Below are 15,537 nucleotides of genomic sequence, written 5' to 3' on the forward strand. Positions count from 1 at the left end.
GCATCTGGCGGCATATCTGGCACTTTGGGGACGTGTATCTGGCACTGTGGGGCATATATGTATCTGCCACTGTGGGGGCACGTGTGTACCTGGCGCTGTGGGGCATGGTGTACCTGGCGCTGTGGGGAATGCGTGTACCTGGCGCTGTGGGGCATGCGTGTACCTGGCGCTGTGGGGCATGCGTGTACCTGGCGCTGTGGGGCATGCGTGTACCTGGCGCTGTGGGGCATGCGTGTACCTGGCGCTGTGGGGCATGCGTGTACCTGGCGCTGTGGGGCATGCGTGTACCTGGCGCTGTGGGGCATGCGTGTACCTGGCGCTGTGGGGCATGCGTGTACCTGGCGCTGTGGGGCATGCGTGTACCTGGCGCTGTGGGGCATGCGTGTACCTGGCGCTGTGGGGCATGCGTGTACCTGGCGCTGTGGGGCATGCGTGTACCTGGCGCTGTGGGGCATGCGTGTATCTGGCACTATGGGGGCATGTGTATCTGGCACTATGGGGGCATGTGTATCTGGCACTATGGGGGCATGTGTATCTGACACTATGGGGGCATGTGTATCTGGCACTATGATGGCATTTGTATCTGGCACTATGGGGGCATGTGTATCTGGCACTATGGGGGCATGTGTATCTGGCACTATGGGGGCATGTGTATCTGGCACTGTGGGGGCATGTGTATCTGGCACTGTTGGGGCATGTGTATCTGGCACTGTTGGGGCATGTGTATCTGGCACTGCTGGGGCATGTGTATCTGGCACTGCTGGGGCATGTGTATCTGGCACTGTGGGGGCATGTGTATCTGGCACTATGGGGGCATGTGTATCTGGTACTATGGGGGCATGTGTATCTGGTACTGTGGGGGCATGTGTATCTGGCACTGTGGGGGCATGTGTATCTGGCACTGTGGGGGCATTTGTATCTGGCACTGTGGGGGCATGTGTATCTGGCACTGTGGGGGCATGTGTATCTGGCACTGTGGGGGCATGTGTATCTGGCACTGTGGGGGCATGTGTATCTGGCACTGTTGGGGCATGTGTATCTGGCACTGTTGGGGCATGTGTATCTGGCACTGTGGGGGCATGTGTATCTGGCACTGTGGGGGCATGTGTATCTGGCACTGTGGGGGCATGTGTATCTGGCACTGTGGGGGCATGTGTATCTGGCACTATGGGGGCATGTGTATCTGGTACTATGGGGGCATGTGTATCTGGTACTATGGGGGCATGTGTATCTGGTACTGTGGGGGCATGTGTATCTGGTACTGTGGGGGCATGTGTATCTGGCACTGTGGGGGCATGTGTATCTGGCACTGTGGGGGCATGTGTATCTGGCACTGTGGGGGCATGTGTATCTGGCACTGTGGGGGCATGTGTATCTGGAAAAACAGGGTTGGGAGAAAACCTATTGGGCGCAAGAGAGGGAGTGGGCGGCCTAGGGTACACCTTAGGGGGTTTCCTCTTTCCCCCAAAAAATTAGAACTGGCAAAGTGTGGGGTGGTATAGCCGTGGCGCCCTCTCTCAGTGGTAGCGTGTCGGGACCAAAGCAATGGTCACCTTTGTTGTTGGATGATAAATTCAGTGATAATGTATTGGTCTGAATGCTGGTAATTTCAATAAAAAAAAGGATTTAATTACAATATAAATAAGCGCATATATACAGATAAAAGCATACCAAAATGGTAAGCTTGGAGCCGCAGGTGTTTGCACGAAGCAGGATGATCGAAGGACCAAGCCTGCTTGGGCTCCAAGGCTTACTGACAGGTTGTGAACCCCTCGATGGATAGTGATGATTATTCAAGAACAGCTCAGTGTAACAATTCAAGCAATATGGAGAGCATACCGGAGTGGTAGCTAAGGAGCCGCAGGTGTTAATGAAAAGCAAGGTGGTCCGGACTTCACCCTGCTCTGGCTCCAAAGCTAAGTCACCAAGGCAGATGTCCAGTGGATGAAGAGTTCGAGCTCCTGATGTGTCCAAATAGCCAACGCGTTTCGAGATAGTCCGATCTCTTCCTCAGGGCTTGATAGTGGTGTTTGGCTCCAGAGATGGTTTTTAAAGATGGTGGCAAAGTACTTCCGGGTCATCGGTTGTTTGGTTAACCGATGTACTTCAAGGTCATTTTAGATATAAGTGGTGTTTTGCGATTATACAACGCCGTTTTAATGATAAAGGGTGAGGAGCAGTGTGATATAACCCGTTTTTTTGTGATAAGAAAGACGGCAAGAATTGAGAGAAACCGGAAAAAACGGAAGTGACCGGGACCGGAAGTGACAAACCGAAAGTGAAACGGTGGTGTAGAAGGTTAGCTGGGGCAAGATAATGCAATTTGTAGTGGCTTGTGCCAAGGGAGTGTCTGAGAAGGAATGGAACTGATTGTAGTAAGGTACAAGGCGTAGGATGCAAAAGATGCCGCAGCGATGACCGGAAGTGACGGGCTGGCTTTGCGTTCCAACGACCGGAAGTGACACGCTTGTTTGCGTGCCACCGACGGGAAATGCTGCTGGAACAGCAAAGTGAAGCCCTGTGCACTGTAAACGTGGTACGATATAGAAGTGATAGGAGTTGAAGTGAATTCTATTCCCCTATCGACCAGTGAAGATAGTGAATAATCAACAACATGTGCATAATAAGATATCTTGTGGATTTGCAAAATCCATATAAAGCACTATTTTGTGATAAAACAACGGAAGGTGTCCAGGATGAAAGTCTTGGATGACATTCTTGATTAAAAATCTTGAGAAAATCTTGATGCTTGTCTTTTATGTTCCATTGGTCCTCATAATAGAAGAAAAGAGGAAATATTGTCATGGATTAGGAGATTTCATATGCGGAATGGGGCATGCAAAAATAGAACAGATAGATAACTGTGATGGCTAATGTAGAAACCATTTAAGTTCAAAGTCTTTATTTAAACCTTTGGGGCACATAGACTGCAATCTAAATATCAATTTCATTTCTGCTTTTGCCAGGTTTTTTTCTGTGTTTCTATCACGCCAAGTGGATTTGATATGCTGTAAACCCACAAATTTCTTTATAGATGTGTATGAGCAATTGTGTTCCAATTTAAAATGTTCTGACAAGTTCTGGGTGAGAAGGCCTTTTTTTATGTTGCGTAAAAGTTGCGTAAATGTTCGCCAAGACGAGTTTTTAGTGCTCTTGATGTTCGTCCAATGTATACCTTCCCACAAGAGCATTCAATTAAGTATACAACGTTGCTGGTGTGGCAAGTGATAAAGTCCTTAATTTTGAAATTGGTGTTGTTAACCGTGATTTCGGTATATTTTGAGGTTTCAGTTTTTATGTGGCGACACGGAAGGCAGAGTCCGCACCTGTGGAACCCACTGGTTCTAACAGGATTGATGTTATTCTGGGGTAAGGCACTACGGACTAATTTGTCCTTGAGATTAGCTGCTTTACGATAAATGAATGTGGGTTTTTTCGGGATGATGTTTTTCAATGCGTCATCCATACATAATAGGTTCCAGTGCTTCTTAATGATGGATTCAATTTTTTTGTGTTGGTGGTCATATCCTGTGATGAATGACCATTGTGTGTGATTGGAGAATTTTCCATCATTATTTTTCTTTTTGTTGTTATGAATGATGGTAGTCCTGTCCTTCGGTTAACCAAACAACCGATGACCCGGAAGTACTTTGCCACCATCTTTAAAAACCATCTCTGGAGCCAAACACCACTATCAAGCCCTGAGGAAGAGATCGGACTATCTCGAAACGCGTTGGCTATTTGGACACATCAGGAGCTCGAACTCTTCATCCACTGGACATCTGCCTTGGTGACTTAGCTTTGGAGCCAGAGCAGGGTGAAGTCCGGACCACCTTGCTTTTCATTAACACCTGCGGCTCCTTAGCTACCACTCCGGTATGCTCTCCATATTGCTTGAATTGTTACACTGAGCTGTTCTTGAATAATCATCACTATCCATCGAGGGGTTCACAACCTGTCAGTAAGCCTTGGAGCCCAAGCAGGCTTGGTCCTTCGATCATCCTGCTTCGTGCAAACACCTGCGGCTCCAAGCTTACCATTTTGGTATGCTTTTATCTGTATATATGCGCTTATTTATATTGTAATTAAATCCTTTTTTTTATTGAAATTACCAGCATTCAGACCAATACATTATCACTGAATTTATCATCCAACAACAAAGGTGACCATTGCTTTGGTCCCGACATGCTACCACTGAGAGAGGGCGCCACGGCTATACCACCCCACACTTTGCATGTGTATCTGGCACTGTGGGGGCATGTGTATCTGGCACTGTGGGGGCATGTGTATCTGGCACTGTGGGGGCATGTGTATCTGGCACTGTCGGGGCATGTGTATCTGGCACTATGGGGGCATGTGTATCTGGCACTGTGGGGGCATGTGTATCTGGTACTATGGGGGCATGTGTATCTGGCACTGTTGGGGCATGTGTATCTGGCACTGTTGGGGCATGTGTATCTGGCACTGTGGGGGCATGCGTGTACCTGGCACTATGGGGGCATGTGTATCTGGCACTATGGGTGCATGTGTATCTGGCACTATGGGGGCATGTATATCTGGTACTATGGGGGCATGTGTATCTGGCACTGTGGGGGCATGTGTATCTGGCACTGTGGGGGCATGTGTATCTGGCACTGTTGGGGCATGTGTATCTGGCACTATCGGGGCACCCATTTTTTGGCATTTTTATATGTATGTGGCACTGTACTGGGGCATTATATGTGTGTGGCACTGTACAACATGACTAAAACGGGGTTATGACACAAGGTCATACTCCTACAAACGTCATACTGAAAGGTGTGCGCACAAAAATGGGGTGTGGCTTTAACTAGGCCACACCCCCATTTTTGCATGATAGTGGCTCTTTCCTTTGCCTACAGATCTTTTCTGGCTCTTTGCCTTTGACTGGTTGGCCTCCCCTGATTTAGACTGTGAGAACCAATTGGGGAAGGAATAATATAAGTGAACATTCTATGTACAGCGCAGCAAGATATGGTGACATTATATAGACTTGAGCCAGAAATGTGAGTGCTGCGTACAAACCAGAAGCTCAATCTTAGGATCAAACTGTCTGTAGGAAAGATAAAACTTTGTTTTTCCCTAAACAAAAAGGTTTCATTAGCAGCTTACAAAGAGACATGTAATATTTCCCCTGGGATGAGCTCAGTACTGCGCATTAAATGATATTCTGAAATGTCACTCTCGCTGCAAACATCTGTCACCGGGACAAGACATTCTGGGCCCTTTCTGCGCCACCAGACTAATCAAACAGCGGGTATTCCTCGTGACTGACCCAAGACTGGCAACTGTGTGTCTGTACGTGAAATCTCTCACCATGGGGGAACAATATCCCAGTCTCCAGTAGAATATGTATAGGAAACTCATCCGTTCACGGAGATTGCTCTAATTCAACAATACAAGTTCTTGATAGATTTGTATGGTGAGTAATCTCTGCCCTGCTAACTGTAAGCAGATTTCCAGGAGGATTTCATAAACATGTCTTCAGTGCCTGTGTATTCGTGCTGACCTTTCTCTAATAAAATGCAATCTGACAGTTACCTGTTCAAGTGCTGCCTTTTTAGGTGGTTGCGTAGAAACAGATGGTCTTAATCTGAAAGACAAAACAGAGAGTGATCACCAACAGGGCTCCCAATTCTAGGATGAAACGCCAAAGGGAGCTTGGCAATTTGTAACTGAGCAATTTTGTAGACTGCGCCCTTTGCACATCAGTACAATGTAACACAACACTAGTGAAGAATAGCAATAATGAACTGAAGATAGAATAACACGAATTAAACATTAATAATAATAAAAATCTACACATTTTTCATTTTTTTCTTTCCTGTCCAGTATAATATGCAGAGTTCTCAAGTTCGGTATATTTTATAGACATTCATATTGGCGACACAGATGAAATATCGACATGATTAGTATGTTGAGAAAACAGAGTGTCTTCTGGGACAAACGGTCACAGATTGCTGAGCTCCAGGTGTCACCCAGTTCCATAGACTAACCCTCACCCTAGTGTCTGACCCTACTCCTCCGCTGCTGCCTGCTAACCCTACTTCTACGCTACTGCAGCGTAACCCTTCCCCTAGGCTACTGCAGCCTAACCCTTCCCCTAGGCTACTGCAGCCTAACCCTACCCCTCTGCTACTGCAGCCTAACCCTACCCCTCCGCTACTGCAGCCTAACCCTTCCCCTAGGCTACTGCAGCCTAACCCTTCCCCTAGGCTACTGCAGCCTAAACCTTCCCCTAGGCTACTGCAGCCTAACCCTACCCCTCCGCTACTGCAGCCTAACCCTTCCCCTAGGCTACTGCAGCCTAACCCTTCCCCTAGGCCACTGCAGCCTAACCCTACCCCTCCGCTACTGCAGCCTAACCCTTCCCCTAGGCTACTGCAGCCTAACCCTTCCCCTAGGCTACTGCAGCCTAACCCTACCCGTACGCTACTGCAGCCTAATCCTACCCCTCCAATAGCCTCTCAAGTCGACTTTCTGCAGATGTTCTATGTCTACATTATAACGGTCGACATGGTAATTGTATCCTGTATCCACAACTAAATGAGCTAACATGCATGTGGTGGCTCAGCTTGGTTACCTAGAGAAGCCAGCAGTGCCAGTAACTGCATGGAAGTTGCTCAGCTTCATGCGACGTAGTGCTGTGAACCGATGTGTTACATTGCAGGGAGCTGTGATGACGGAGTTTGCATGGTCACGCACCCAACCTTCCCATTGGACGTTAGAAAGAATAAGGTGATTAGTATGATTATAAGCTACGTATGAGAGGCCCAAAAAGATACTGCACAAGATGGCACCTGGGAGTTTCCTATTACTGTCCAATAGGTCCGCCCTGATGATCATAATCAGATAGTCATTGACATGACTACCAACATTCATGTTCTAGCAATAATGAAAGCATCAATGAAGCCCCTCTGTGGACTGTGACAGGTTTTATTACATGCCAGCTTTGGCATACAGCACAGAATTACATCTAAGGGACTATAGTTGTAAAAGGCATTTACACTAAAATGACACTTTAAAGCCTACATACTGTAACAGGCTTGGGTAATCTAGTCCTCACAGTGGCCAGAGGGTCTAGTTGGCTTAACCATTTCTGCTTCCAACTTGCCTTCAAAACAGACACACAAGTGCTGGCTGAAATACTCTGTGCTGATGTTAATAGCGTTGAATTTAATTGAATGCCAGTTATTCTATCCCCACCCACTTCAGGTCCTGCTTACAGATCACAAACATCTCCATGTTGATGAATGAATGTAATAGGAGCCCTAAAAACACTCTTAGCGCAGTTTGCTAGATACAAATATTGGGGCAGTTGTATTAATCCTGGAAGGGATAAAGAAGTGATAAGTGCAAGGTGATAACGCACCAGCCAATCAGCTCCTGTCATTTTTCAAACATGTAATGATTGGCTGGTGTGTTATCACCTTGCACTTATCACTTCTTTATCCCTTCTCCACGTTAATGCATTTGCCCCAGTGTCCAGGTTCATATTTGTACTTGTAACTCATAATCAGAAGCTGCCATACTGCAACAGCTGCAACAACATCACAATAGTTCCTATAACAATAAGGCACATTGGGGCAGATGTATTAACCTGGAGAAGGCAAAAGGAAGTGATAAACCAGTGATAAGTGCAAGGTGATAAACACACCAGCCAGTCAGCTGGTGTGTGTCATTTGCATATTGTAGCTGATTGGCTGGTGCATTTATCGCATTGCACTTATCACTGGTTTATCACTTGCTTATATTTTCTCCAGGTTAATACATCTGCCCCATTGCTTCTGATCAGTAAAGGCTTACTAGGTTGGAACATCGGGATGAGTTTCATTTGCCGGCTGTCGGAATCCCGGCAGTCAGGATACCGACACTGCAATTCCGCCAGTGCCGCCAGTTGGAATCCCGGCGCAACAGGACTATTCCCACTCATGGGTGTCCACGGCATCCATAGGGAACAGATCTTATGGCGAGCCACAGAGCCTGCAACGTGGCGAGCGCAGTGATCCCGCAAGGGGACTCTTTGTGCTTGTCGGCATTCTGGCGGGCGGGATGCCACTGTCATTTATTGACAGCCGGGATCCCGTCCTCGGGTAAATCATACTGCATCCGGAACAATCTCTGTATAACCCGATAGCAGCTATATGACCTACTGTACAAGGGCTCTAATGTTTTAACACTGTTTAACACTTTTCTTGCGTGAAAACCCTTTGACCGGAGTGAAGAATCCCCCAATCTATAATCGTTTCCAGTAAAAATATTTTACATTTTTTTTTTTTACTTTCTAATAAAAAAATAAAAATAAAGTGTGTATTTGGATGGTCACTGCGTCTCTTTAGACAGGAAAGTCCATGTGTTCAGTGAAGGAGGAGAAGACTCTGTGATACTCCAGAGACATGACAAGCTCTTCCCAGTCCCACCTAACAAGTACACAGCTAGATTGCTTTTACCACGTCCTGACCATCCCATAACTCACCAGCTGCCATCTCATCCGCCATATGGAACCTCACATTACTGGCTGCCATGACTACATCTGCTGTCCCTGCCAGCCACGCAGAGCTGGGGTACGGTATAGTGCCAGTTACAGGGGCCACTGGTGCAGGATGAGGCATCAGAATGGAGCAGGGTGGCTCTGTAATGAGCAGTGAGCAATTTCACTCCCCAGACAATATATTCCTTTTACTCCTTCTGTCTGGTAAAGAATGAAAAGAAAGAAGAATGGAAAAGAAGGAGGAGGAAATGCAAGAAACTGATCCATATGACAAAGAAAACTTTGAAACAGGTGAACTACTGCTATAATTTGGTAGCAATTACACGAGCGGAGAAAGCAGGTCGTGACAAGGCCCTTGAACGTTATTAAATGCTTTGGGAATTCTCTGCCTTCTACTTGCTCGGTCTCTGTAAAAGGAATAGATCATTACAGATGTTATAACCTTAATTACATCTTCAGCTCATAACAGATTTCCTTGTATCTGCGCTTGTGTGTGACAGTGTGAATTGTGTAGTAAATGAACAGGTAAAGGAATTCTCTTAGGCGAGAGGAGGGTGTATGTTGAAAATACAAGAAAGCCCCATTCGGAGACATCTACCGTCATCGTTACTATGTCTACTTTGAAAAATAAATTTTTGTTTTAAAGATTGTGGTAATAGTTAGATATTTACAACCCAAAAAATAGGAGAGGTACAGAAATTGGGTCTACTACGGTATGCCGGCGCTTGGGATCCCCGCACCCAGAAAACCGGTGCCGGAATCCTAACCACCGGCATGCCGACAGCGAGGCGAGCGCAAAAGAGCACCTTGCGGGCTACGCACACCACGCTATTTATTCTCCCCCCAGGGGTGTCGTGGACACCCCAAGAGGGAGAATAGTTGTCGGTATGCTGGCTGTCGGGATTCCGGCGCCGGCATGCTGAGCGCCAAGATCCCGACAGCCGGCATATCAAATGCCTCCCGCAGAAATTACCAGTGACTGATTGCACAAAGCCAGCAAGTGACCGCACAAGTCCTGTGAATGAACAATGGGTCCGATTCAGGTTTGTAAGTAAAGAAAAGAAGCAGGCAACTGGACAAAACCATGCTGCAGTGCAGGTGGGGCAGATATAACGTGCGGAGAGAGATTTGGGTGGGGTGCATTCAATCTGAAATCTAAATTGCACTGTAAAAATAAAACTAACATTTGCAGGCTACATGCAAAAGCAGCCAGTATTTACCCAGCACAGAAAAAAAATACAACCCTAAATCTCTATGCACATCTGCCCCACCTGCAGTGCAATATGATTTTGCCCTGTTACGTGCTTTTTTGCTATTTGTATATGGCATGTAATAGCACTAAACTCACACATTTTACAAACTAGGTCAGTGTAATAGGATGCGGGAACATAAAAACTTGCATGTCTTACTCAATCCCACAACTCGCACACAGCAAACTCGCATCCAGATGTTTCCCACTGGAAAACATACAATGTAATAGGGTACAAGTTTTAAACTCGCAGCCAAAACCTTACCAAAAACTCACCTATTAATAGACTAGCTTTTTATAGGCGAGTTTGGCTGAAGAATGCACCAGATCAGTGATAACTGTGCATGCTTCCGTCTGCAGGAGGATGCAGATAGATGGGGGAAAATAAAAAAAGTGCTGTTCCCTCCCTGAAAGCATAACCAGTCTCGGGCTCCTTGAGCCAGTTCTGGTTGAAAAATATACGTTATGGTAAGAACTTACCGTTGATAATGGTATTTCTCCTAAGTCCACAGGATAACATTGGGATATGATGAAGCGACAGCGGATTTGCACCAATCGGTCAAAGCTTTTCAGCCTCCCAGCATGCAACGGGCCCGTCCATATATCCCCGCCTCCTGGCTCAGACAAAGCAGTTGTTTTCTCAAAGCTCAAGGCATGAGCATCATAGATAGCCCTAATCAGGCGATAAGAACACACATACACACCCTTCCGTACAAGATGGAAGAGGTTAGTAAGTAAAAGGATCCTCAAATCATGTGCATCAGGGTGGGATCCCTGTGGAACCTATAGACTTAGGAGAAATACCGTTATCAACGGTAAGTTCTTACCATAACGTACAGGTTATCCACAGGATAACATTGGGATTTCCCAAAGCAATTTAGTGGTGGGGACGCTCCTGATTGGACAGGAGAATCCTTCGCCCGAATTCAGCGTCCTGGGAGGCAAAGGCATCCACGGCATAATGTCTAATGAATGTGTTAATGGAAGACCACGTGGCTGCCTAACATATCTGTTGTGCTGCCCATGGTGGACCTACCTTACGAGTAGAGTGAGCAGAGACATTAGCCGGAACAGGGAGATCAGCGTAAGAATATGCTTCTGAAATAGTCATCCAAAGCCACCTAGCCAGTGTCTGCTTATCACCAGGCCATCCTCTCTTGTGAAATCTGTAGAGAATGAAGAGAGAATCTGTCTTTCTGATGGCACTGGTACAATCCACGTAGATCCTTAAGGCACAGACCACGTCCAGCGATGCATCTTCCGCAGAAAGGCCCGGTTCCTGGAAAGCCGGGACTACAGTTTCTTTGTTAAGTTGAAATTCAGACACCACCTTGGAAAGATTTAGTTCTGAGAACCGCTCTTTCTGGATAAAAGATCAGAAATGGAGGACGACATAATGCCCCTACGTCTGACACTCTTCTAGCTGACGCCATGGCCAGTAGAAAGAGAAGTTTAGCTGTCAACCATTTAAGATCCACTTTATTAAGTGGTTCAAATGGGGCAACTTGAAGGGCCTTTAAGACTAAACTTAAGTCCCAAGGCACTGTAGGAGGAACAATGCGCAGCATTTCCTGGAAAAAAAGTACGCACATCCTGTAAGTTGTCAATTTTCTTTTGGAACCATACAGTCAATGCTGACACTTGCACTCTTCAAACCTTTATCCATTCCTGAATGAAGGAATGCTAAGACCCCGGAAACTCTGAAAGACCTAGGGTCCATTTTCCATTCACTGCATCAATGAAGGTTTGCCATATTCAGTGATAAATTCAAGCTGAGGAAGGTTTCCTTGCTCTGTGCATTGTTTGAATTACCTGTTGTGAGAATCCTCTTAACTTCAGATAGAGGTCTCAATAGCCACGCCGTCAAAGACAGTCGATCCAGATGTCTGTGATAACAAGGACCCTGCGTCTGTAGATATGGACGTTGAGTGAGCAGGAATGGAGCATCCATCGAAATTCTCTGCAGATCTGTGTACCAATGTCTTCTGGGCCAAGCCGGAGCTATTAGAATCACGGCACCCTTTGCTTGCTTTATCTTTCTCACCACCCTGGTAATAAGATGATTGGAGGAAACACATAAGCCAGATGAAAGTCCCATCTCACCGACATGGCATCCACAAAGATCGCTCTGGGATCCTTTGTTCTTGACCCGTATGTGAGAACTTTGTTGTTCTGACGGGACGCCATGAGATCTATCTCTGGCAACCCCCACTTGTTGACTAGAGTCTGGAAGACATCCGGGAGTAGTGCCCATTCGCTTGCCTGAATGGGGTGTCGACTGAGAAAATCCGCTTCCCAGTTTGGGACTCCTGGAACGAACACTGCGGACAAGGCTGGATGATGAGGTTCTGCCCACATTAGTATGCGACTTACCTCCTCCATAGATTTTTGGCTGCGAGTTCCTTCCTGATGGTTGAGGTACCCTACTGCCGTCGCTTTGTCCGAGCGGATCTGAACTGGTTTTCCTCGAAGGATGTCCTTTGCCTGAATCAGTGCCATGTATATGGCCCGAAGTACCAATATATTTATTAGCAGGCAACCTTCTTCCTTGGTCCATTTTTCCCCAGCCCTGGAGACTGGCATCTGTTGTCAGAATTTCCCAATCTGATATCCAAAAGGGTCTCCCTTTGTCCAGATGAGATGTCTGTAGCCACCAGGCTAACGATCTCCTTACCTCCACCGTAAGGACCATAGTCTGCATTTTTATCATCCGATGAAACCCATTTCCATTTGGCAAGGATCAGATACTGCAGAGGCCTCGAGTGTAACTGAGCATACTCCACCATGTCGAATGTAGACACCATCAATCCCATCACACGCATCGCTGCGTGAATCGATACCTTTTGACTGTGTAGCAGCTCCTGAATCCTTGACTGAACTTTGGATATCTTGTTCAGAGGTAAAAATACTCTTTGAAGGCTTGAATTCAGTACAGCCCCCAAGTGAGTCATCCATTGTGACAGAACCAGGGACGATTTTGCCCAATTTATGAGCCACCCGTGCTTCTGCAGACACGTTATTGTCTGTTGCAAATGACACAGGAGCAATTCCTGAGACTGTGCCAGGATTAAGAGATCGTCGAGGTATGGAGAAATTCTTATCGCCCTGATGGTGGAGAGAAGCTGCCATTACCACCATAATTTTGGTAAATACTCTGGGGGCTGTGGCTAACTCAGAAGGTAGGGCCTGCGACTGAAAATGCTGTTGGAGGATAGAGAACCTGAGATAGCACTGATGTGACAGTGCCATAGGAACATGTAGGTAAGCATCACGGATATCCAGGGATACCATATAATCCCCGGGCTCCATGGCCAAAATGATGGAATGTAAAGTCTCCGTATGAAACCGAGGTAAATGTACTTGTTCAGCACTTTGAGATTGAGTATTCGGCTGGAATGACCCATTTGGCTTCTGAACTAGAAACAGGTTGGAGTAAAAACCCTGTCCTCGTTGTGCAGGAGGAACTAGAATGATTACCCCTGACTGAAGCAATTTCTGAACTGCTTCTTGCAAAGCCCTGGCCTTTGTCTCTACCCGAGACGGGCTGGTACAAAAAAAATCTTCGAGGAGGGTATTTCTTGAAGGCAACTGCATAACCGAGAGATACCGCTTCCTACACCCATGCATCTGTTGAAAGATTGCTGCAAGATCTGAGCAAACTGAAGAAGTTGGTCCCCCACCCTAGAATCCCCCAGGTGGAGGTCCGCACCATCAGGCTGATGGCTACTGTTGAAGCTGATGCCCTGGAGGCAATTGTACCCATATCCAAAGCTGCTTCTTCAGAAAACATCGCAGCCTGTTTTATATGTACCATATGGGATTTTTGCTCTCTAGATGCCATTGAAAGATCTCCTTCCAATGCATCAGCCCAGGCAGCCACTTTTACCATCCAAGCTGAAGCCATGACATGAAGTCTTATGACTGCCCCAGTCAGGGGAAAAATGGTTTTAAAAAAAATAACAACCATCCACTCCCCTATCTGTGACATCATTTAATGATGTTGAAGGCAGAGGTAATGTAGATTTTCGTACTAATCGAATAACATGTGTATCTACTTTGGGGGCCACCTCCCTCTTTAAACAATCCCCAGCTGGAGGAGGATAATTGGAATTCAATTTTGTAGGAATTCTAAAATTCTTACTGGGCGTAGCCCAAGCCTCTTCCATGATTTCCGTCAGCTGATCTGACCCAGGAAACTCAGTCTTAACTGTTTTGGAATTTTAACACAGGCTCCGCTAATTCTTCTATGGATAGAATGACTTTCATTGCCTTAATTAACTCAGCTATGTCCACTGAGCTGAGACCTACTTCCTCCTCTTCGTATGCAGAACCAGAGCTTAATGAGCCTTCATCCTCCGATGAATCCTCATCTGAAACATGCGTAGACTGTGAAGATGTAGATTTACTTACCACTGGCCTGTTTCTTTTGAGAGGCTGCTGCTGGAAGTGATAAACCGCAGGTGGGAAGCTGCATGTTAGGGTTAATCGTGTAACCTATTCCTGGTACAGAAGTTGGAATTATCCGCTCAGCTATACTGGATAATGTTTGTGCAAACATAGCCCAAGGGGGATCAACTTGCACCTGTATTTGCCTTGTACTTTTCAAGAGACCTTGGTGAGAGCTAAAACAATTTGCACAGAAAACCATCCTGAACCAGATCCTGAGAGGTTAACCCAGCCTTGCAAGACAAACATAATATGAGTGTAGGTGTCGCTGTGAGTGTATCTTCCTCACCTTTGCCACTCTTAGACATGACATGATAAATAATCAACACTTATACAGTGTACTACACAATTTGTGACTGTAATCACTTTAAGACTCGTTAAAGTGACATACAATTCAACCCTACCCTGCTATACACCAGCATTGAGGATCGGAACAGATAGAATAAAACCCAAAACTGAGAATTATAGTAAAATCAGCAATCACACTAGCAGTCAGTCACATGTTATACATTAGTACAATAAGCAATATGAGCACATAATCAACTAGATTTCAAGTATGTAGGAGAAACATATTACTGCATTACTTTATAAAAAGTTTTAACCGTATTCAGATGCATAGCGAAAGAAACCACAGTAATATTATTAGACTCATATGCATTATGCACTTATCCAACTATTCGTACTCAAAAGGTAGATAGAGACTTAGTGCTGTATAACCCATACTCAGTAGAGTGGGATAGAGGGAGACTCACCTCGCTTCCAGGATCGATCAATACGTCTGCGAACGCTGAGTGGATCCAGACGCTATTCATGTACACCGCCGCTCTGTGATCCTATAGTGAACACAGACACCCAAGTGAACACTGACGCACAAGTCACACAGCCGCCTATGCTGCGACTGGGTCCCTTAGTACACAGCGTCTCAGATGGAAGCAGGAAAACAGTTCATGGCGGGAGACTCGGAGGAAACTGGTCATGAACTGTAGGAAGGGGCGACCAGGAGAGCCTCTGACTTCCCACTGCTGACATCAACCCTAGGGATCGTGGCCTCATACTACTCCTGGCGCCTATGAACCCCTAAGGGCTAGCGCTGGTGCACCCGAGGTAGTCTCCTCCCAAAGCAGTGCGTCTGTGTCCGTATTCCCCCTCTAAGTGGAACCTATGCCTTACCTTCTCCCCGTGCTCCGGCCACAGCCTGGTAATGTCTGCTGGACCTGCTAGTATATCCGACACAGACGCCCGCCGAAACAGCACTGTACTCGTGGGTAAACGTTGTCACGGCCCGGCGGAGAGTTGTTGGAGCGACTCTTTCTAAGGTACGTATAAGACGCTT

General features: G+C 46.4%; 1 protein-coding gene across 2 annotated transcripts in view; it reads right to left on the reverse strand.

Annotated features, from left to right (window-relative positions):
• Nucleotides 1–15,537, reverse strand: part of BRF1 (BRF1 RNA polymerase III transcription initiation factor subunit) — a 463,462-nt gene that overhangs the window by 16,427 nt on the left and 431,498 nt on the right. For both annotated transcript variants that reach the window (XM_063947216.1, XM_063947215.1), the window contains exon 16: nucleotides 5,560–5,611. In XM_063947216.1, coding sequence (XP_063803286.1) covers nucleotides 5,560–5,611 — 52 coding nt within the window. The remainder of the gene's footprint in view (nucleotides 1–5,559; nucleotides 5,612–15,537) is intronic.

This window comes from Pseudophryne corroboree, chromosome 12 (genome assembly GCF_028390025.1).
Source record: "Pseudophryne corroboree isolate aPseCor3 chromosome 12, aPseCor3.hap2, whole genome shotgun sequence".
Classification (NCBI taxonomy): domain Eukaryota; kingdom Metazoa; phylum Chordata; class Amphibia; order Anura; family Myobatrachidae; genus Pseudophryne; species Pseudophryne corroboree.